At 44.5% G+C, this 23,774-nt stretch overlaps 1 protein-coding gene and 1 long non-coding RNA gene across 6 annotated transcripts in view; one reads left to right on the top strand and one right to left on the bottom strand.

Moving 5' to 3' along the window:
* TSPAN11 (tetraspanin 11) overlaps window positions 1–14,652 on the top strand; it is a 168,881-nt gene extending 154,229 nt beyond the window's left edge. For 3 of the 5 annotated variants that reach the window (XM_038388169.2, XM_038388141.2, XM_043514561.1), the window contains 2 exons: window positions 2,891–2,999; window positions 8,854–9,979. In XM_038388169.2, the coding sequence (XP_038244097.1) occupies window positions 2,891–2,971 (81 nt within the window). In that variant the 3' untranslated portion in view covers window positions 2,972–2,999; window positions 8,854–9,979. Of the gene's footprint in view, window positions 1–2,890; window positions 3,000–8,853 lie in introns of all 5 variants that reach the window. The other 2 variants (XM_043514580.1, XM_038388168.2) reach the window with 2 other exon arrangements.
* On the bottom strand, window positions 5,033–23,487 carry LOC122460211. The gene is made up of 3 exons (XR_006281358.1): window positions 23,407–23,487; window positions 18,475–18,605; window positions 5,033–5,172 (listed from the first exon to the last, which is right to left on the bottom strand). It is a non-coding gene; the product is annotated as an uncharacterized LOC122460211 (long non-coding RNA).
* Between the last annotated feature and the right edge of the window lie 287 nt (window positions 23,488–23,774).

The following is a 23,774-nucleotide window of genomic DNA, read 5'->3' as shown; positions in this document are numbered from 1 at the left end:
CCACATGCCTGTTGAGATTTAGAGCTAGATTGTCACGTTGTGACCTGCAGCATATTGTTCTGCTGCCCCACGAGCAACCTGGGGAAAAGTGTGACTTAAAGAGTCACAATCTCTCTCCCAGACTCCCCTCTGTTTCCAGGAAAAAAGAAATTGCATCAGGCCTATACTTGGTATGTTGGCCAGCTACACAGGCAAGCACATTAGCATTAGAGCCAAAGCTCTGTATTGTCCCCAGCCCCTCTTATCCATCTGTGCAGGGGGAGAGGTAGCCATTCTGTGAAGTTCGATTCCCCACTCTTGCTTCAATTAGTGCTATGGGTAGTCCACACAAATGCACCCCCCCTTACTTGCTTGCATAGCCATGTTGAGCCTTATCAAGTTGTGTTGTGTGTCCATTGAGAACAGCAATAAATGAAGTGCCATCATTTTTTTTTAACCAACTTTTCATTAAGCAAGAGGGCCATGAAGTGTTTACAGTGGAGTTTATGCCAAGCAGGGACTAGATCAGAAGAGGTGAACTTACCTCAGGAGAAGGCAGAGTAAAAGAGCAGTCAGTGTTTAGATGCAGAAATGTATTCACAATTGCACATACAGAAGAGCATCTGCAGCAGCAACAGCAGCAAATCTGGCCTGTTCCTTACCAGGATGCACTAATGTTCTCATGTCTTAGGCCCAGCTCATGCACAGTCAGGGGTGTGACTAAAACAAAATAATAAATTCAGGTGGTGGCAAAGTTACAGACCTTCTGATCCGATTTGCAACCAAGCTCACTTTTCAGTGTTGAAAATGTGCAGGCAAAGTATTACTGAATGTGTCCCATGTGCTCAATTATTCGTGGCACCGAGCATATGCTCTACTTACACACTGGGGTGAAATGCATGGTTTAAGTTCTCCATATACACACTGGTTGTTAATGTTGGCCACCATTTCCCACTGCTTCATTGTGAACAGTAAAAACAGTCTTTTTCTCCATTAAATAAGTCTCACTCTACTTCTAGCAAGTTCTTTTTTTAAAAAAAAAAAACAACCACCCTGTAAATTGCTAATGTTTCTCATTTCTTGTTTCAAATATTTTGCACACCTCTAATTATACGGGAAAGTCATAGTCTAGCTCTTATTCTAATTCAGTTCAACCACCTCACTCTTGCCCTCCAGTGGCTTATCATCCAGAAATGCAATGGACAGCAAACCTGGGAGTTTTCAGGAGCTCTTCTGATTTGTCATGCATGACGGATAAGGTCTTTCACAGCTTGATATCTGCTACGGTGCACTCTGCACACCCATGGCTTTTCTAATCCAATCAACAAACAAGTGCTCAAACTGATAGGAATGAACAACAGACAAGGAAGCATACAAAGCACAATCAAGCTCTACAGGAGGTTTACTTATCCCTTAGTTTCACCCCCCACCAAAGTCTAAATAAAGACTTAATGCCTTGTATAATACAGTGTCACTCTGCTTCTGCCTTTCTGTTGTTGACCTCTCAAAGTTCAAGCTCACATCCAAAATCAGTGCTGTAGATTGTAAGAGGAACTGCCTCCTTCTATCACGGATATGCATGTTTCTTTTATTCTGCATGTCTAACAATCATTTAGGAGGATGGTGCATTCCATGCTGTTTTAATTCTCATGCAGTTTTAATATTCATTTTATAAGGTTACACTTTGTCCCCACAAAACACTTGTTTTGCAGCAGATGATGTTTTCTCATGCTTTGCTTTCCAGCTGCCTAAATTCACGCTAGTTTGTTAATCTGGAAGAGTTGGTTTGTGTGGTAGAAACAAGCTCTTTGCCCATTTGATGCCAAAGCTGAATGTGAATGCACTTGTGTGGTATTTTTTATGAATCAGCCATAGCTCTCTTTTCCAAGGCCAGTTGCTGCTTTAATGGTGCATTCACTCTGGTCCCTCAGTATAGTCCATAATGGGAGTCCTTCCATCAACTATGATGGGCTTCAAATGAGGTCTATGTACCTACCTCACCTATAGCAGACATTGCAGTCATGAAAGTGGCACTAAGTAGGCCAAGTGAGGAGTGGAGAAATGAGGTCTATCCAGACAACTTGCAAGAAAGACAGTACTTGATTTCATGAATCTCAACATTGTCTAGCTTCTGCTCAAGTAGGGAATTATTTTCCTGATGTTAAATAAAATGTAATCAATGTTTAATTTTTATTTTTCAAATAGCAGAAAGAAGCCAAAGATTGTATCTTGGGTAGTCAGGTGAGAGAAAACTCCCAGGCAGTGTAGGTTCCCCCTGTTCTCTCTGAGGAGTAGTTTATCTACAGAGAAAGCAATAGGATTTAAAAAAATAATATTGTACAGTTTCAAAAACCCAATTACAGTAGAGTCTTGCTCATTTGTGCTAACGACTGCACTGTTGTGAATAACTGACTTGTGCAAATTAGAACCAGCCTCTGATACCCTTACTCACATTGAGTAGCAGCTTGCTGCTCAAGCAGTCCCATTGAAGTCAATTCAATGATTCATGTGCTTAAAGTTAAGTACGTGTTCAAGTGCTTTGCTGGATGGGACCCTTTGTGTGGTTCTGCTGAACTGTAAATGAATTTGTATTCATTTTGAAGACTGAATGATTTAAACTATCGAAACAGTTGCTCGCTATTTTAATTTCCTTATTTTATCATCAAAGGGTGAAAATTTTTGACAATCTCTCTGTTTCCAAACATGCAGCTATGTGTAGGAAAAGCCCAAATTGCTACTTTCCTGTGGTCAGCTCCAATCCTCGTCGCGAGGAAATTAGAGATTGTGTCATGTGCTAATTTGGAATGACTTGGGGGCAGCTAGTTCAATCCTTTGACATTATTGCACTGAGCTAATCTGTCCAATCCAATCTAACTTGTTTTCCTGACTGTTTTTGTTTATGGTGTACTAGCTGCTTGGTGCAGGCCTGACCACCTGTTTTATCTATATTCTCTATGAGGAAGAGGAAGAAGATGCGTATTCTGTAATGTGACTGGTTAGCCTTCTTTACCCCTACTATGGTACGGTGTGTGTGCTATTCTTTTAAATGCATGCCTGGGAATGCTCTTGTGGCTTGTGACCATCTTGCATGATTCTTTTTGTTTTTCTTGGATGCTTGGTAAAAGGCTGTTGGCTCTTTCTGCACAGCACAACCTATAACTGAAAGGAGAGCTTGTAATGGCTTTGCATGTGATTTGTCTGCCTTTGTGGAGTTGTGTAAGAGCAAATAAGCACTAAGGATTATTATATGTTTGTAAAACACAACATAGGGCCTAATGTTGCAAACCTACCCTTCCAAGACCAACCCTTACAGGAGCAATTCCACTGAAGTCAATGGGCCTACAGTGGCTCCCTTTTACTTTTGAATGGCTTTTGTAGCTAACTAACAGTATAGCAATGTTAGTAGAATTCTCCAAGTATTCCTTTTGCTATAGGTATTACGGCAGTAGTGTTACCTAATTGCAAAGGACAAGAGCTTAGCAGGATTCCAAAAAAAGGATTGGATGTTTATACAGATAATGAGAAGAACCACCATTACATTAGACAGGATAAAATAAATTACAAGGGATATAAACCTTCATGCTTATAAATTTTCCCTATGGGCTGGTTATTCCTTAATTGTCCATTTCACAGTTTCTTGTATCTTCCTTGGAATTACTGTCAGCAACAGAATATTGGGCTTATTTTGTATGGCAGTTCAAATGGGAGAAATCCTGATCCCATTGAAGTCAGCATCAAAATACCCATTAACTTCAGTGGGGTCTGGATACAACTTTATGTTCCTACAAACGTTTAAGGCCACTGTACTCTTTTAAGTAAGGATTCCTCATTGCAGGATCAGGCCCTAAACAAAGAAAAAAATCTCTTCAATTACCAGCAGAACTAATTTGATGATGTTTTTGATGTCAGTAGAACTGGAATAGATTTTCTGGAATTGTCTAACTTTTACTATGAGTTTAATTTTTCTTTTACATGCAATTGCCATAAGGCTTGATTCTTATTAACACTAAGGCTCCTTCACACCCCTCTGGCCAGGATAAAGGGGCCTTAAAGTGGGAGTAAATAATAATAATAAGGCCTGTAATCATCCTTAGTGACATGGTCCAGTTGGAAATGTCAGTAGTAATATAAATATAATGTCTTGATATTTTTCAGATAATTTTAAGTGTTGTATCCTACTGATTGATCTTGATCAGTTGGGCAGGGATACTAGAAATGTGTTTAGGAATCATACATAAAACTCAGAGGAGGAAAGGGAAAAAGTGAGGTATTTAAAGAAGAATTTGTACTGAAACTCTTGTGTTGGGATGGGAGTTTTCTGAATTGGGAACCTTAAATCTACCTGCAAAGGGTAAGACTGCATATTAAAGATGCATTTTATATGACTGGAGAAGGAGTTCAGCCAGTGGAAGCCCAGAGGAATCAAAGTTATCCTGTTCCAAATGACACATATTCTTATCGGCGCAATGCATTCTTCATAGGACAGAGACAAACACTCACATAGGATATTGAAGTTAATGGAAAGACTCCCAGTGACCCCCTTCAAAAGCAGGGGGAGTCCAGGCTTAATAGGCTTCAGGTTTAAAACAAACAAAAGGAAATATTTCTTCACATAACGCACAGTCAACCTGTGGAACTCCTTGCCAGAGGATGTTGTGAAGGCCAAGACTAGAATAGGGTTCAAAAAAGAACTAGAGTTCCTGGAGGATAGGTCCATCAATGGCTATTAGCCAGGATGGGCAGGAATGGCGTCCCTAATCTTTGTTTTCCAGAAGCTGGGAATGGGCAACAGGAGATGGATCACTTGAGGATTACCTGTTCTGTTCATTCCCTCTGGGGCACCTGGCATTCGCCACTGTCAGAAGACAGGATACTGGGCTAGATGAACCATTGGTCTGATCCAGTATGGCCGTTCTTATGTTCTGTTCTAATATGTTCATGAACATTAGCCAAGGGTCACAAGTAGTTAACAAACCTGGACTGATGTTGTGGTTTGCACAGTCCCACTCCCACTGCACTACCGCTGCTGTTATTGCCACCGCCACCACTTCAGAACTTCCTAACGGCCTGCCTTCTCTCCCTCTAGCTCAACTTCCCCTTCATCATCCTTGCTCTAACAGTTAGACGGTACTTCCTCCCCGAAAATGCCTCTGATGGCTCGAGCATCTTATGGCACGTATTGGGCACCATTACCTAGTATAAAAAAACGTGACATAATAATTGCTCAACCCACCTCTGGCATTAACTTTCCTCTTTGCTTGCAAGTAGAAACAGTGCCACACGTCAAATGTGCTTTTGATTGTTGCTGATAACACAAGAGGTAGATGGACTTCGAAGTTCAAGCAGTTGAGGTTTTGAGAACAATTTCAGGTTTTGCCTTTTTCAGTTGCAAAAATTGATCTCGAAAGCAGTACATCCTCACCCAGTTCCTGTTTACTCAGCAGCCCACAGAGCAGCATGGATGAGCTCATTAAAGTGTGATAACCCGTTAAAGTCAGGCAGCACGAGAGTCAGATCCTGACTAGTCCCCAAAGCATCATGGAATCTGACCTGCACACAGATAATTACAGAACTTAAAATGAGCCAATAAAGGTGTTGTTTTAAAATGAGTCAGGCAGCAGACAAGGTGGTCGGATCCCCAGCAGGTATCACAGATGCCTTTGGCACAGGGCATGTGTAATACATGATGGTAACAGGCATCACAGAATCATAGGACTGGAAGTGACCTCGAGAGGAAGCAAAACTAAAAAAGGGGCATTCCCCATCCAAAGATGCAAAGGTGATTTCTGTGCATGAGGGGACAGATCCGAAGCCCACTGAAGTAAATTGGAGTCTTTCCATTGATTTGAATGGTCTCTGGATCAGATTATGGCCATCTCATTGTTAACTTGTATTCCCCATCTCTTTGCTATATCCACCTGTCATCTCTCATCATAGATGTAGATTGTGAGCTCTTATATGTGTGTGTACTGGGCCTAGCCCAATGGGCCCCTGCTCCTTCACTGGAGCATGTAGATGCCATTGCAATACAAATAATAATGAAGCCATGGCACCAGCAGTAATCAGTTGTGTGCCATTTTTCAACCCCGGGGTGTGTGGAGCCATCTCTGATTGCCAGGACTGGACCTCAGTCTGAACTCTCTCCTGCAACAAAAAGGTCTTTTTGTTATTTCTGTTTAGAGCCGAGCCTCTGCGTGCAGTCCAGCAGCGCTTTCAGGTTTGTGGGCCTGATTTTCGTATACACAAAGGCTGCTCTACAGCGCAGAGAGACCTTAAAGGGGGAGTAAATGACATTTACACTCACTCTAAGGCCCTTTCCACTCCTAGAGCTGTATAAAGTGGCTTTGGTGTAAATGAGAATCAAGCCCTATGTGTTTACTCTGCACTGTCAAACTAGTAATAAGCTGTCTTGTCTGTGAATTGGTTGTAGAGCTTTTGCAGCCCCCGCCCCCCCTGTCACGGACCTGGAAAACAAGCACCTGCTTCAGCTTCATGGAGATGTTCTGTTTAAATGACCTGCCAAGAGAGTCTGACTGCAATTAAGTCAAGATGTGACCCAGTGCATCAAAGCCTTATTAGTAACAGCAGCTGAGGCAGAAAATGGACGTGACAGCAGATCCACATGCACATTCAAAGGGCGAATGCCCTGCTTTAGCAAATGAGCAAACTCGCTGAGATTCTCTAGCATTCAAGATGAAATTTGCCCCAGAGCAGAGGCAGCCACTTCAGGGCCCCCACATCACTGAAGTGCTGCATAATGGGGTAGAGATCTTGGCCACATGCAGTGGGAGTAATGGAGTCCTGTTGCGAAGGGGGGGAATGGGAGGGTGAGCCATGCCAGAGGAGCAAACTTCATGCTCAGCACAGTGCTCATCGCTGCAGGGTCGAGGCATGGGCTGGCCAGAGAGTCCCACCCAGTTCAGGTCCTCTGGTCCTTTGCCCCACAGAGGACTGCATAAGGCCCAACGGTGGCTACCATGACCATCAGACCGAAGCCACTTTTGTGGAGCATCTCCTCAACTGCCCCATAATCTGAGGAAGAAGACTCCTCACCCGTCTCCCCCACATCTGCCCTATGCCTGGCCTAGCTACAGAGAAAAGGTGCTGGGACCCACATTTGTGCTTTAGCACAAGGTCCCATTCTCAAGGTCATCAGTGTCAGCAGGATCAGAATTTGGCCACATGGGTTTAAGTGGTGGGTGTGGCCTGAACTGGGTCCTCTGCATTGGGCTGATTTACAGCTCAGATATGCATTGAAGCATAAAAGATCATTTGCACCTTTGCCAAGCTCCAAGACCAAGATTCTGTGTCTACTTTCCTCTGAATGACGTTCCAGCTGCCTAACCTAGCTATGGTTAGGCTTCTGTATATGTTCTGTCAAAGCACAAGCAAGATCTGGATTTGAAATGGGATTTTTTTTTGCCTAATCTCTGCGGTTCTTTATTAATCTACATCTCTGGAGATATCCAGAGTTCTGATAATATGGTCAGCGCTCAAGGAACAATTAGATTGATCTCATAAATTTAAATGAGACTGGTTTGGGGGATGGTTAAATCATTTTCAACTTGGAAATACTCTTCTTCTCATCTAATTTTGCCTGGCAGCATGAAAAGTCTCAGTCATCCAAGAAATAAGCAATAGGGTCGGGGGGGGTGGGGGGGAGGAGAAAGCCAGAGAACTGCATATAAGTCGTGAAAATATATTTTCATTACCAAGTGGCAGCACAGGGAACTATAAATAGAACGGTGATGTTAACATGCTGGAGCCTGGAAAAATAGCTGCCAGAAATTAACCTACTGTAACAAACAAGACAAAGGTAAGAAAAAAACAGCGGAGGAGATGGATGCCAAGGACTCCAGTCAGGACACAGATGCTGTCTTTGAGAAATCTGTCAACCTGGCTCTCCTTGACAGGGCCTGATCCCGTAAGCTTCCCCCCCCCCACCCCACTCCCAACACCAACGGAAATCGTACGTTGAGGGACGAGGATTAGGTGGTTGGTGCTTCTCTTGTCCCACTTTGAAAGGAAATAGCTGACATGCAAATTGGGGGCAGGACAGCACCTGTGTTTTGGGCAAAGTAGGACAGGCAGGACACCATCCAGCCTCATTTTACCTGTGACTGGACTCCTGACCTCCGTACACCAACAATATCCCCCAGCTGCCAAGCAACGGCAAAGGCTGATCCGAAGCAGAGTGCAGTGAGCAAAGTATAGGGGGGAAGGACTGGTTTCCAGCACAGTGTGTGTCAGTCCTGAGTGCAGATGAATGGGAAGAAGCTGAGAAGGGAACAGGGGTCTAAGAGAGCTGGGAGAGCAGATGGTCAATGAATCTGGTCTGAGATACTGAGCTGTTAGCCCTAATGCTGCCCCCACTAAAATCAATGGGGACACTCACACTGACTTCACAGTGGCAGCAGGATGAGATGCATTGACTTCAGTGGGAGTGGTAGCTTTCAGAGCCTCCCAGGATGTGCTCGGCACCTTGCAGGGGTGCAGGTCAACAAGCAGTACCTTACCAGAGCCATCAATTGTCTGGCAGCAGGAAGAAGGGCCCCTGGATGTGCAGTGAGCTTGGGCCTAAAGTCCACCCCTGTGGCAGACATAGAAATCAGGCATCATAAGAGCTCGTTTTGTTCTGTATAAGGAATCGTTGTTGTTGACATTTTAGAGTTCTGTTTGTCAATACAGTATTAATGGAAAAACAAAATCCATATCTGACTGAATGGAAATTTGATTACTATGCAAATAAAAAGGTCTTTTAAAAAATTTCTTTTGGTTCAAGGAAATTGGATTAGATCTTCTAAAATGCATTAGTGTTTCCCATCCACTACTGACGTGGTGCACTAATCTATTTTTGTTTTGTTTTAAACACAGAGCGGTGGGATGATTTTTACCTGCTGTCTACACAGAAGAATTAAAATGGACTCTTACTGAAGACTAAAAGTCTCCACTCTCTTTGCCTTAATGCACAATTTAGAGAAGCAACATTTCAACGTGTATCAGTGTCAGTATTACCTGTGCATGCTTAATGGGCCATATTTATAGCCTCCTTCTCTGTTCATGTTGATATGCCTTAAATTGAGATGAATTTTAGCAAGGTCACTGCCTGAGACACTTTTCAATCTACCTTGAAATAATTCTTAACTGAGAAGAGAAAAAAATATTTTCTATTGGTTTTTTTGGACAAGATTTTTTTTTTTAAAGTGTTACTACTTTTATGCAGTATGTTTGTAAAAACATTCTTTTGTAGCTCCACAATCTGCATCGTGCAGTAACAGGGCATCCTCTACATAGTCATCCCAGATATTCTTAGTTTAACAGAAATATCTTCATGACTGTAGGATAATGTAACTTGAGCAACTAACTTTATTTTTGGAAATGGAGGGATTTTTTTATATTTCATAACAATGTCAACTTTTTGCTGTTTAGTTTTTTGGGGTTTTTTTTCCCCAGTCTGTGTCTGTCTCCCCCTCCCTCCAGGTCCAACTGAAGCTGCATTGCAGTCACAGCACCTTTTGTGTCAGACAGAGGGTAATAGACTGGCCCTGCTGCCAGAGCTGCACCAGGGATAGCCCAGCAGAGGATACTAGATGAGTAGACTGGCTGCATTTCAGCTAGATTTGATTTAGAACAATGGTTCTCAGACTGTGGGTCGGGACCCCAAAGTGAGTCACGACCTTGTTTGAGTGGGGGCGCCAGGGCTGGCTTAGACTTTCTGGGGCTTGGGGCCGAAGCCTGAGGGCTTCAGCCCTGGGTGGAGGGGCTCAGGTTAGAGCAGGGGTCTCAAACACGTGGGCCGCATTTCCTGCGGGCCGTGCTCCCCCCCCGGCCCAACTCCAGGCCAGGGGTGAGCAAACTACAGCCCGTGGGCCGAATCCCGAGGCGGCCGGCACAACGTCCCTGCGGCCCGGGGGGAGGGGCAGAGGGCTCCGTGCGTTGCCCTGGCTTCCAGGCACCGCCCCCCGCAGTTCCCATTGGCCGGACACGGGGAACCGCAGCCAATGGGAGCTTCGGGGGAGGTACCTGGAGGAGTGGCAAAAGCAGCGCACGGAGCCCTGTGCCCTCGCCCACACCCCTCCCTCCCCTGGGCCGCAGGGACATGGCTCTGGCTGCTGAGCGGAGTGGGGCTGGGGCCGGGGCCGGCAGGCAGGGAGCTGCCACCCCGGGGCCACTCTAGGTAACCCCAACCCCCTGCCCTAAGCCCCCTGCCTGCACCCCAACCCTCTGCCACACCCCACCCTCCCTTCTGCACCCCAACCCCCTGCCCTGAGCCCCCACCACACCCCGCACTCCTCCTGCACCCCCTGGGGGCAGGGAGGGGGCAGAGTTGGGGTGGGGACTTCGGGGAAAGAGTTGGAATGGGGACAGGGAAGGGGTGGGAAGAGGCAGGGCAGGGGCGGGGCCTCATGGAAGGGGTGGAGTGGGGGCAGGGCCAGGGGCAGCGGGGGGGGGTGTCTGTGATGCGGCCCTTGGGCCAATGTACTAGTCCTCTTGTGGTCCTTGTGGTCATTTGAGTTTGAGACCCCTGGGTTAGAGGCCCCCTGCCTCGGGCTGAAGCCCTTGGGCTTTGGCCTCCCGCCCGGGGTGGTGGGGCTTGGGCTCAGGCTTCGGCCCCGCCAACTGGGGACCTGTAGTAATTCTTGTTATCAGAAGGGGGTCGTGGTGCAGTGAAGTTTGAGAACCTCTGATTTAGAAGTATGTTCAATTATAATGTAGGGCCTCTGGGAAGATTTTGAGTAGGAGGCAACAGTGGGAGCGTATCCGCTTTTGCATTGCCTCTTGTTGCTGTTCCATATTTATCTGAAGTGCCTCCGTTACAACTTTTAGCTTTACTGCTTTTTTGCAGACTACCAGCACAAACCTAACTGATAAAAGAGGAGATTTTGTGCACAGCTTAGGGATCCTGATTCAGAGGAGAAAAATCTCTTTTTCCAAAGATTCTGAAATACTACACTACATCATTCAACTGTTGTCTGTCATCAGAATAAGATGCATTATATTAACTCCACTTAGGTATAAGGGTTGTTCTGCTAACGAACCTTATAGTTATGAAGAATAAATAAAAAGAAATAGCATTAAAAACAAAGCTGAATTGCTGTCACTTTGCTGTAATTGCCAAATTGCTCAGAAACCACTTTGATGAGCACAGGATGGGTACATGATTAGATAGCTGGAATGGGTGCCTAGATGGAACAGATGGCTAGAGGTGCAATCAATTTTCTTTCCGATTCTCTCTTTCAGGACAGTGAAATTCTTTCAGTAACAAATGATTCTGCTGCCACATAGTTAGTTCTTGATTATGCAGTTGCAAAATAGAAGGAAACCCCTAGTTCTTTATATATAATTTAAAAAATACACTTGTAATTTTATGAGAGATTCAACAGTTTTGCAAAATACAAGTGAACCCAAAGTAGATGCAGTTTCACAAATTACACTTGGGTGTGTTACTTGACACTTGGTTACTAGTACTTAAATACGTGTAAGAATAATCATTTTTCTATTGCCAGCGATACCTCTGAGACTTGTTTTAAGATAAACTGTAAGAAAAGATACTTTATTTAAGGACAACTTTATATATGTTGTTTTGTGTGTAATATTAATGATTTTCAGATTCTCATAGCCTTATATGCCTCTGTAACACAGTCATTCCAGCTAGCTATATTCTATGGACCTGCTACTTCACTGAGGTTATGTCTACACTACAAATTACTTCAGTATAACTTACATCGCTCAGGAGTGTGAATAAGCCACAACCGCTGAGCAACATAAGTTACACCGACCTAAGTGCCGGTGTAGACAGCGCTATGTCGACAGGAGAGCTTCTCCCGTTGACATAGCTACCACCTCTCGAGGAGGCAGGAGTTATTGAGCTGATGGGAGAGCTCTCTCCCATAGGCTTAGAGCGTCTTCACCAGAAGCACTACAGCGGCATCGGTGCAGCTGCGCCTCTGTAAATGATGTAGTGTAGTCATAGCCCAAGTTATGTTTGGCGTCTTTCAAATCACAGTCTGTCTCCTTAACTCAGCTGCCAGGTTTTTACCAGCAATTGTTTGCTAGTTCCCACCTCCTTGTTTTATAGATTACCACCAGTAACCTTCTGTTTGAGGCTAGGACTGCCAAACGGCATAGGTTAGGGAAAGGCGGGAGGCAATGCATGCATTTCAAGTAAAGGGTCATTTATGACATATTTGGTGATCCTGTGTGTGCACCTCCACCCACAACCAGCTGAATAATCCCTATTACTTTTATTTTTAACCTGCTTGAGATAAAACTTTATTGATACAACCCATTACTTTACTTGAACTTACTATTTTTGTATTATTTGTATTACCATAGGGCCTAGACACTCTAGTCGCGGACCAGAAACCCATTATGCTAGGCACAATACAAATGCAGAACCAAAAAACCCCTATCTCTGCCCCAAAGAGCTTACAACGTCAGTATTAGACAAGAGATAACAGGTAAAGACAGACCAATGGGGGAGTACAAGGACACAATGAGACAATGCTGGTCAGCATGACAGGAAGTGATCTCAGCATACCTGCAGCCTAAACTGTTGTAAACTGATAAACTGTTGTAAAGTTTCTTATAGTCATCCCAGCAAAGAAGAGGTTTAAGGAGGGTTTTGAAGGAGGAAGAGGAGGAGGAGGTAGTTCTGTGGATGTTTCTGGGGAGCGCCTCCAAACATGAGGGGCAGCATGGGAGAACACACAAAGGTGCTTGTTTGAAAATTTAACAAGTGGGCAATTGAGGCTGGTATCCTGGGCTCAGGATGGCGGTGGGAGCCAACATCTTGATACTGAATGAGAAATGATAGGAAGGGCTAGGCTGAGAAGCTGTATGTTTGTTGCAATGGTAAGTAGAACCGGTTAGGTTTTTTTTATAGCAGTGCAAACAGATACTCAAGCAGCCTTCCTCTATGTCGTAGGCTACTGTTCATGTTATCCATGCTAAATAATGTGACAGCTGCAAATGAAGGACTAATGAAAGGTGGCATAACGGTGACAGATTCCAGGGCTTTTCTGCTGCATTATCTTGAGTCAGATGCTTGGACCGTACATATATCTGACAAGGTGTTTTTACTGAGTCATTCTGAGGTTACAAGAGGTCCAGTTAGTTCCATTCAAGAAATATAAGATGGGTTGGAGCCTCTCCCTCACATAGAAGGAACGAGTGGCTGGGACAGATGAGATCTGCAGGGCAAACCCCATGAACAGCCAATTTGGGGATGAAAGCAGCATAGATTGAAGTATGTTTTTCACTGATATTTGTTACCCATAAAGTTACCTTCCAGGAAGGAGGTAAGACTCAGATCTGGGATCTGACATCATGTGGGCAGACTGTCAATTGTAGGATTGAGGCCTAAATTTGTACTTTATAAAATGTGAGTATATTCTGTCCAGGCCAAATTGTGAACATCACCTCCTTACAGACAGCAAGTAGCTTTTCTGTTGATAAAGTAGTTTTTGTGTAAAGGTGGTGCAGAATTCATCAGGATATTAACTGACTGCTTTAAAAAAAATTCAAAGTGGAAAATGTCACTTTGCACAGTGGCTTTCATTTCGTGTTAGATAAAGTCTCACTAGCTCTCAGAAAGGTGCTGCACAATCAAAGGTACAGCTGGAGAGGATATTAAACAATATAAAGAACTAAGCCTCAAACTTGTATACAGTTTAAAGCAGTGGACACAAATATGCCCTCCAGTCAGACATAAAATTTAGTGGAGGAAAAGCACTTTTGCCATATTGTACTTTTATAAAATACACATTATCAGTTTGTTTGAAATTGTAATGTAAACAGTCCATCAGTTAGAGTAATGTAAAAATGCTGCATTAAGTTAATAGCAGAGTACAGAACTTCAGTATAACAGCTGTTACGCCAACTTTTGCCTCGTCAAAAAATCCCAATGTATCTTACTGTGCCTGTTTCTTGCCATATTTGACTGATTGTTATGCTGTTCTCTGTGGTACTATAATCTTTCAGTGAATAAAGGCATAGAATTTAAATCAGAACTAAGTCCCATAAGTACATTTTATTTCATTTCAGTGAAATAGAAATTGTTTTTTTAGTCCCTGGATGGTAAAAATTTCCCTTATCAAAAATCCTATGGAATTTTATTGAATAGACATTATATCCCTGCTATAGTATGGCTCTTCACTCTATTAAAATCAGTAGGTTAGTACAGCAGTTTCTAAAGAATTTTAATGGTTTCATCTCTGTTAAATTCTAAAGGACTTTAAGGGTTGAGAGCATGGTCTGGTGGATTGGGCATTGGACTTGCAGATGGGAAAATCTCAGGTTTGCCACCAATTCACTATGCAGTGTTGAGTATGTCACAGCTCTGTGCCTCAGTTTCCCCTCTCTGGGAAATGGGGATAATGCTAATTACTCACCAGAGTACAGTATTTTGAAAACTATCAATAAAAGCAGCTCAATATTAACAACAAATAGATATTTTTCTGTGCTGATTGTACTGTAAGTAAAGCAAAAGTGTGCTCCTGTACTAGTTGCTGGCAACGTGTCTGATGTAGTAACATATGCTATTCCTCATTTCTCTGCCGAAGCACTGTCTCATTTTGTGGGGACACTACCAGCCCTAAATAGATTTATGGCACATCTGTTCCAGTGCAGTCTCATTTTGTTTCCTTGTCTTAGAAGCAATCTGCTATTTGACATGGGGATGGAGAGGCTAAGACAGGTCCATGGAGACATATCACTTTGACAGATGTGTGGGGAAAAGAAATTGCTACACACTTTGATTTTTATGCTTCTTTGTTTGTTTGTGTTTTTAATATATATTTTGCATTTCCAGTCTTTCATTCGAAACATGTAGGTCAAAATATTCATGTGTAGGTTCCTAACATTAGGCTCGTAAATATATTTTTAAATATCTATTAAAAGTGACTTGATTTCCAGATGTTCCAACAACTTTTAAAAATAGTCTTCTTACTTAGGTGACACTGTATATGGAATTTAGGTTTCTGATTTGGGGCACCTAAATTTGAAACATATTGGTCATGGTACATGGGGACAATTGGTGGGTCTTAACTAACCAATTCTATTCCTGCCTGTTCCCTTCCCTGAGGGATGTCCTTCAAGTCCCCTTTTCTTTTGTGCTGTCCCTTTCATTTATTCATCTGGGATGCCCAGCTCTTCAGTGGGAAACACTTGCAATGCTGAGACCTAGTAGAATAAAATCAGCCAGGGTCCCTTTGCACTGACTTTGAGTTTAAGGCAGGAGTAGCCTGCCAGTGTGGGGAAGGCAGAGCTCTCAATCAAAGCAGAAATTAAGCTCTCCCTCCTTGGTTCAGTGATCAGATTTTCCCCAGATAATCTGTGTCTTCCCAAAGTGGCCTACATTGTGTTTCATAGGATTGGGACTTTCTTGAAAAATCACTAACGGACTGCAGCTTAAGAGCTTTACCGCCAAAACTTTTGTCATTTCATCTTTTTGGTGCTACAGCTGCAAATCATTTCTCTCAACACCCCAATTTTCTGCCCAGTTAAGTCCATAGTATTTTTTTTACCAGCAGTATCTATTTAAAAAACAAGGCTTATCCAAATTTGTAATTTGTCAAGACATGGCTAATGGCTTTGGGATAAGGAAATATTAGTGGCTGCATGATGACTGGCAGCTCAGTGTGTTAGCAGGAGTGGAAACTGCCTCCTCCAACAATAAAAGAAGAATAAAGGAGATAAATGGGGTTTAGCTGTGACGTGAAACAAAAAAATTCACGAGACAGGAAAGTGAGCATCAGCTTACGATGGTAATTGGAGCAGCTTGTTACCATTAGAAAGCACAGTCTGGCTGATGGCCATAGTCTGGTCAATTGTTAACTGCAAAAAGGCCAGTTGCCGTGATGCCCAGGACCATGGTGACATTCTCAGCCGCAGATAGTTTATAGGTTCTGCTGGCTCCTGGTATCTAGGTTGTCCTTGAGCTCACCACAGAGGGTTTGGATGCCATCCTAGTGGATGGAGTCTGTGCTTCTATGCTTGGCCTCCAGCTCGGTGAGCCCCAGGAAACACAACCATAACTGCTATGCACTGGTAGAGGGTGAAGAGCATGCGCTCTCTCACAGCTGCCTCAGGACTGTAGAACTCCCCAATCTTCCTTCGTCCCTAACCCAACCCTCCTTCCTGTGGCCAGCTAGCCTCCTGCTTCCTTCCTCCATCCAAACCCTGCCTGTGTCTCTTCTCTGTCTCCCCAACCCACTGGGTGCCTGACACACATTGCCTATCATTAAGCTTCCTCCTCCAGTTGTGCCTTATGCATCTCCTGATCATGCCAAAATTCAGGGTGCCCAGGTCTAGCCAAGCACTGCTCTCCCATGCCCCCCCATCCATACTGAAAATCCCACTTTGTCCCTTGGACCCACCCACAATGCTCAGAGTTTGGGTGCAGCTAATGCTGGTTTCATAGAGGTCCTGCAGATGCTTATCACACCATTCCTACATTTGAAAGTCACTTCTGCACCTACCTTCCACTTAGGTACTAGAGCAGGTGCACATAAAGTTCTTTAGGTGCCTGTTGGACTGGAGTCTCACACTTACACCAGTTTTACACCCATGCAACTTTCTGACTTATGGGACCTGGGTCTCTTCTCACTTACACTGCTAAAATCTAATGGGAGCACCACTGTAATCAGTGGACTTACTCTTGATTTACATGGGTGTGAGGGGTTTTTTTTACTAGATATGATTAAAATAAATAGGGACATTTTTGAGCAGATGTTCATGAAATATGTATCCCTCCCCCACCCAAATATTTGAAATTCATGAGTTTTCAACTCACTCCTTCTCTGACTCTAATTTTCAGAAGTGCTCAACACTGTCTGCTCTGAGCAACAGTTGGAATTGTTTGTGCTCTGCAATTTTGAAAAATCAGGCTCTTGGGATGAAATCCTGACCCCACTGAAGCAAAATTCCTATTGTCTTTAGTAGGGCCAGGATTCATCCTTGGTGTTTGAAGTTGGACACCCAGAACTGGAGGCACCCAGGATTAGAAGACTGGGACCTTAACTTGTCTGCACCTCAGTTTTTCCATCTATAAAATGGGGCTAATGATATTTACCCACCTTTACATAATGCTTTGAAATCTAGGGATGAAAAGTGCTATGTAGCAGCTAAGCATTGCTGTGCAGCTTCAGTGTCCACTGTGTATCATTTTTGCTCAAACACCTCCTGGCATCTCCCAGGCAACTCGTAATGATATTATATGCAATAACATGCTCCTCATCAGGCCAGAGCTTGTGCTTCTAGTATTGCCCACTAAGGTTCCAAGATAAGCCCACTGTGAATGCCTTCCTTACACACCCATGTGTAGGGTGTGCCGGGGGCACTAGAGCCCATTTACATCTTTCACAGTAATCACTGATTTCTATGATTTCAAGAAAAGGTCAATTTTTAAAAAATGTTTCCCTTCCTTACCTCAGTTGTGCTCAACGTATTTCTGCTACAGGACAGTCTGGTACATATAGAAACTGCAGTCCGTTGAAAAAGTTGTTACATGCTATTATGCATTTTTGGTGTGGAGTACAGGGTACGTCCATCAACTGTACTTTTATTTGCATGGCTGGCATTTGCTTAAAGGCACTAAGCCAGCCTAAAGTACAAAAATTATCCATGCATTCCGAAGTGTAGAAGTTTTCTTGGAGTAAATGTGCACTCCAGTTGTCATATTATATGCAGTCTTATCCCTTTGGCCATGGAAACTTTCATAGTGTTATGGGGAAGGGTGAAAGTGCTAAAACTTTGCCTGAGCACCTGGAGGCATTTATAATCTTCGGGATTTAAGGACTATCAGATCCTTTTCACAGATAAATTGATTTTCTCCAGAGTCCTATCTTCTTTACAGTTAACACACCAGTTTAAATTCTTTATGGAATGGGTGGTAGAGGCAGCAAGAGACAATCAGAGTAACAGTCTCTGATGATACCACAGAGCACTGCTCTGCCCCCTTTGCATGACAAATGTGCTGCTGGATGGTCTTCATGTGACCAGCAGTGGAAGCTGGCTCCTGAGCTCTAAAGGCCTGGATGTAATAATCCCCCAGGACGGGTGGGCAGAGAAACTGCATGTGTGATAGGGAGCTCAGAGGGTTGGGTGGCCTGTGGTTAGAGCACCCAACTTCTGGCCCCAGGCCTCTCTGACAAGGTGGTAGAAGTACCTGTTCCTGACCTTAAACTGGGGATCTTTAGCTTTCCACCCACATTTGGATCTAGGCACTTGAAGCGGTGTGGAAGGGGGACCGGGAGCCACTCACTCCACCAATTCACAGCCCAGGGCCCTGTGCACATCAGCAGCAGGGTCTGCCCTAGGAGTCTAAGTTGCTTCCCTGGGTTACTTCCTACCTATAGATCCCTGCACTTCAGGGTGTATCCCCTATAGTCCAAACACTCAACCACCTTACAACCAAATGAGGCCAAAGGATCAGGGCCCTGAAGGTTCTCAAAGGGGGTGGTGGTATGAGAAGGCTCTGCCTGTGGGTCTTACCTGCTCTGTGGTCCCCTCGCAGGCTCAACCGTTCGTCTGGCTTCCTCTGTTTTGCAGCCTGTCCACCACCCTTTGCCTGGCTTCTGAGCTTCTTTTGACCCACTCCTCCAGCTGGAGCATTCCTGGCAGGGCTGGAGGGGGCAGGGGTGTAGCCTTTTAACCCTTTGGGTCCAATGTGAGATTTTAATACCCCATCACAGCATGGTTTACCTACAAACCATCCTCTCCAGTGTTTGGATCACTGCGGTGTTCATAGGAAGAGAGGCCTCTCAGCCCTGAAGATATTGTTGAGTGCAGAGACCAGAGCCAGTATCATGGCCCTGTCCCTCTGTCTAGCAAAACAATCTCCCTCCTCCTCCTTCCTCGGGGTCAGCGGTATCCTGCTCTAGCCCTTTCCACCCACCCCCAAAACAGCACTGAGCCAGGAACCTCCAGCAGCAGGACATTCACAGTATCCCCAGGATGCTGTGTGGGGGAGACCCTTCACCCATTTCCTGGAAGCAAGGAGAGATCCAGCTTCAGAGAGCTGGTGGGGACAATACACCTGACAGTTCATGTGGCCAGGTGTGAGTCGTTCATGTGGCCAGGTGTGAGCCTCCCAGTAGAGAGGCAGGGTAACCACACTGTAATAAATACACTTGGGGTACTGGTAAAAGTGGTGGGTGCAATCAAACCAAATGTAAAGTCATACACCTTGGAACAACACAATGGGAAATCAATCTTGGGAAGCAGTGACTCTGAAAAAGACTTGGGTGAGGGGTCATGGTCGATAATTGACATTGTGGCCAAAAGAGCAAATATGATCTTGGATGTATAAACAAGGAAATATCAAGTAGGGGTAGGGAGGTTATGTGATGCCTGTATTAGGCACTGGTGTAACCACTGCTGGAATGCTGTGTCTAGTTCTGGTGCCCACAATTCAAGAAAAATGTTGATAAATTGAAGAGGGTTCAGAGAAGATCCACAAGAATGATTAAAGAATTGGAAAACATGCCTTTTAGTGATAGACTCAAGGAGCTCAACCTATTTATCTTATCAAAGAGGTTAAAAGAGTGATTTGAACACTGTTTATAAGCACCTACATACAGAACAAAAATGTGATAATGGGCTCTTCAATCTAGCAGACAAAAGTATAACAAGATCCAGTGGCTGGAAATTGAAATTAGACCAATTCAGATTAAAAATATGGTGTGCATTTTTAATCATTGGCACAATTTACCAAGGGCTGCAGTGGCTTCTCTGTCGCTGGCAATTTTTAAATCAAATTGGATGTGTTTCTAAAAGACATGCTCTAGTTCAAACAGGAATTAATTCAAAGAACAACTATGGCCTGGGTTGCGAAGAAGGTCAGACTAGATGATCATAGTGGTACCTTCTGGCTTTGTAATCTATGGATAGATGAGCTCAAAGTATGGGAAAGATGTGGATTAATATTGTAAAAGGTCTCCCCTTCTTCATGGGATACCTTAGAAGTTACAATATTAAGGAAGGAAGCAGTTGTGGACAAGCTAAGAGAGCTAGGTAAGGCAACTGGAGACCAAGTGTGCAGCATGTGAATGGATACTAACGGACTTTACCGAGACACATGCTGAAAAATGATTTAGCACAAACAAACCAGAGGGCCAGATTGTGGTAATTAATGACTGTCCTCTGTAGTGCCTACCAGAGCCACCTGCTGTTGTGGTGTGAGAGCTGTGTCACCCCTCCCAAAGATATAGTGCACACTTCTATCAGTGATGGGTCAGATCTGCTTCTGAGAGCTACTGCACCAAAGTGGCTCCAGCCCAGACATGCCCCACAATCAAGGAGAGCTTCAGAGAATCTATCTGTTTCAGGGCATCGTCGCCCTACACCAGCAGCACCCAGGGCTGAACACTGTGTGGTTTGGGGTGGAACAGCATATCTGGCCAAGCTGCCCGCTCCTAACTAGTCGAAACAGCTTTATGTGTTCTACCCTTTAAGGGCATGACCTCAGCTCTGCCAGGCAGCAGCAGCAGAGCACCCCAAGTCATCTAGTGCTAGCCTTGGCTATTACATAAACTCTGCCTCAGAGTCACCCGACTGCGAATGCAGGGCTAGCCGAGAGAGAGATGCCTTGCTAGCTTAATGAGCTGGGAGCATTGCACGTTTGCTTGCATATGCTGAAGGATTATTGGCATTCTCTTTGTAATGGCACCAACCGCATTAACATAACAGACAATTTACATTCTCAAGAAGGGATGGGGTTTTTGGGGTTTTTTTTTTTTTTTTGCATTAATGAATCTTCTATCACCTCAAGCTAAAGCCACAGTAAATGTCATCAGATGCATTGAAACACTGATTATTATTATGGTCAAAGCTCTTCTTCCAATATATGAGCTACTACCTGGACTGTAAGGCTTATAATGTACTGTACAACAGCTCTGTAACTTATTCATGTTTTAATGTTATGCACTTCTTCGAGTATATGTCCCTATGGGTGTTCCACTGTGGGATTTGTGCGCATCCCTGTGCTCCTGACCGGAGATTTGAATCAGCAGCATCTGTGGTCCATGCCGGTGCACTGCACAACCTCGTGCTCCAGAACCAGGGAATGTAAAGGAGTGGACCCGCCATTCCGAATCCATGTCAACCAGCTGCACCTTGAAACAGACTGCCTCTTAGAAGCTTTTTTCATGTTTTATTTACTGTATTCTCTTTCAGTATTTGGTTGTCGTTGTCTTCTTCTAATTTTGCACAAGTTTCTGCTCAAGGGGGGTTCCTCACTTTTACCCTTCCCATTCTCCAGGACTGATTCCTTGGCAGACCTGCAGTAGATTTTTCCCCTGGAGCAACAGGCATTCGACTGTCTCAGGTGGCTTGGACACTCTCACATCCCGTCCAAGTGCACTGGGTTTAAAAGAAAGTCCTTGAAACTCCTCCGAGGCTCCAACAGACATCGGGACCAAGGCATCAGTACTGTCTAGGCAGACATCCCAAGATCAACCTGCCAGCGAACAGTGCTGAGAGGCACCATCCAGGCATCAAGACTCATTTGAATCTAAAGATTCAAGAAAGTCTAAGGCATTGGTACAGACACCCTCTCAGAATAACGTGGAATCCTTTCAAGCCTCTGCTCTCTCTGGTACCATCATCCTTGGTTCGCATGCACTTGGAGCACAGAGATACCATTTCTGCTGCCACTTCAGCAGCGTTGTCAACTCCAACTTCCTTCCCATCCGCAGCTAAAGCTCCAGTACCACCCCTGGTCCCGATTGGCTATTACTTTAGTCCTTTGGCATCCTCCAGGTTCTTCTCACAGGAGGATCTGCTCATCTGAGAGGAATCGGAGTCTTCCCTCTAAAAGAGCACAGAGAAAAGCTCCCCATTGGTACTATTATGTCCCCCACTTACCACCTCCTTCCATCTGACAGCAGGAGCTGGGCTCCTGGTATTCACCCATCCTCTGCTTCCTCTGGCACCTTCTTGGCCCCCCAGAACTGACCCTGGCACCAATAATGAGAGCCCTGCCTTTGGACTCCGGGGATGACACCTCAGACTCTGAGATTTCAGTACAAGGGCCTTCCCTATACCATTTTACGCCGCTTGTGGTGTACCCAGAAGATGCCCCAGACTCTCTGAACACAAATACTTCAACCTGCCTCCCTCTTCAGGGACCCCTCTCATGAGGATCTTTTAAAGCAAGAGACTTGATCCCTTCTGCATCAGGAGGCTATAGAACTGGTTTACCGTAAAATTTTTGGGAAGAGAGTTTTATTTCAAATATTTCCCATTTCCCAAAAGAAATGGAGGCTGGAAGTCAATTTTAAACCTCAGGAATCTGAACACCTACATTCTTTCACAGCAGAGTCCTCAGACAATAGTAAGAACCGGCCTCCAGCTCCTAGGTCACATGTTGGCCTTGATATTTATTACACCACACATGAGATTACATCTCTGTCGTCTTCAAGTCTGTCTCAAAACCATGTACATGCCAAACAGACACAGCCTTGCCAAATGAGTTTCCCTACTCCCATGGGTACTACACTCCCTCAGCTGGTGGAGAGACCCCCTGATGGTCTGTGTGGGAGTCCCATTCTCAGACCCACCACCAACATGCATTATCACAACAGATTCCTCTCCTCTAGGCTAGGAGACTCACCTACATAGTTCAACTGCACAGTGCAAGTGATCCCAACAGGAAACGTTGCTTCATATCAACATCTCAGAACTAAAAGCAGTTCATTACGGGTGCCAGCACTTTCTCCAAGACATGCAGGACCATCATGTCAGAGTAATGATAGGCCACAGGGCAGTGATGTGCTGTATAAATCGAAAAGGGAGAGCAAGATCTTAGTCTTTATGCGCAGAGTCCCTAAAACAATAGGAACTGGTACATTGCCCACCACACAGAGTTCTTCACGGTTTACATGCCAGGCCTCCAGAACATCATAGCAGAAACTTCTGTCAGGACCACAAATGGGAGCTCAACAACCTGATCTTTCACAGCATCTGCAAAGCATCGAGCCTCACCGTAGTAAATCTGTTTGCAACCCCAAACAATACAAAATGCCAAATCTTCTGTTCCCGGGAGGATGAGGCTGCAGTGTTTAGGAGACACCCGCCCAAGTTCCCTGCTCCTGTGCTCTCCTCTGTGCCAATCTTCCAATGCTGCTCATCTTCAAAACATTACTCAAACTGAGCAGGAACAGTTTCATCTTAATAGCACCTTCTTGGCCCAGACAAATCTGGTACTCAGATCTTCTTCACCTTTCTGTAACATTGCCTTGATGCCTCCCACTTAGCTTGGACCTTCTGACACAAAAATTAGGCATCATGAACCTCCCCAGCCCATATCTCTGAACCTCAAGGTCTGGCTCCTCAATGGTTCTTGAATTTATAATTTGACTGCTCGGCTGAGATTCTGTTTGTACTTCTAAATAGTAGGAAGCCTACCATACAAAAAAAACTTACTTGCAAAAGTGGAAATGCTGCCTTTCCTGATGTTCCTGTCACTCTGTGTACGCTTCTGGAGCTCCTCTCTTGAGAATCCTCGATTACCTCTTGGAATTGAAAACACGGGGACTATCAATGAGCTCTGTTAAAGTGCACCTGGCAGCCATTACAACCTTCCATTTGTCTATTGAGGGCCTTTTAGTCTTCACCCATCATACCACAGCCAGATTCCATAAGGGTTTATCTAATTTGTTTCCTCATATCCAAAACCCCACACCTCCTTGGGACCTCAGTTTGGTCCTCAACACCTTAAGGAACCCCCTGTTCAAGCTTAGGATCACCTGTTTGTTCCTTTCTCTCTCCCTTAAGACTTTATTCAAGGAAAC

The sequence above is a fragment of the Dermochelys coriacea genome, chromosome 1 (genome assembly GCF_009764565.3).
Source record: "Dermochelys coriacea isolate rDerCor1 chromosome 1, rDerCor1.pri.v4, whole genome shotgun sequence".
In the NCBI taxonomy this organism is placed as follows: Eukaryota; Metazoa; Chordata; order Testudines; family Dermochelyidae; genus Dermochelys; species Dermochelys coriacea.
This window is presented reverse-complemented; position numbering and strand designations above follow the sequence as displayed.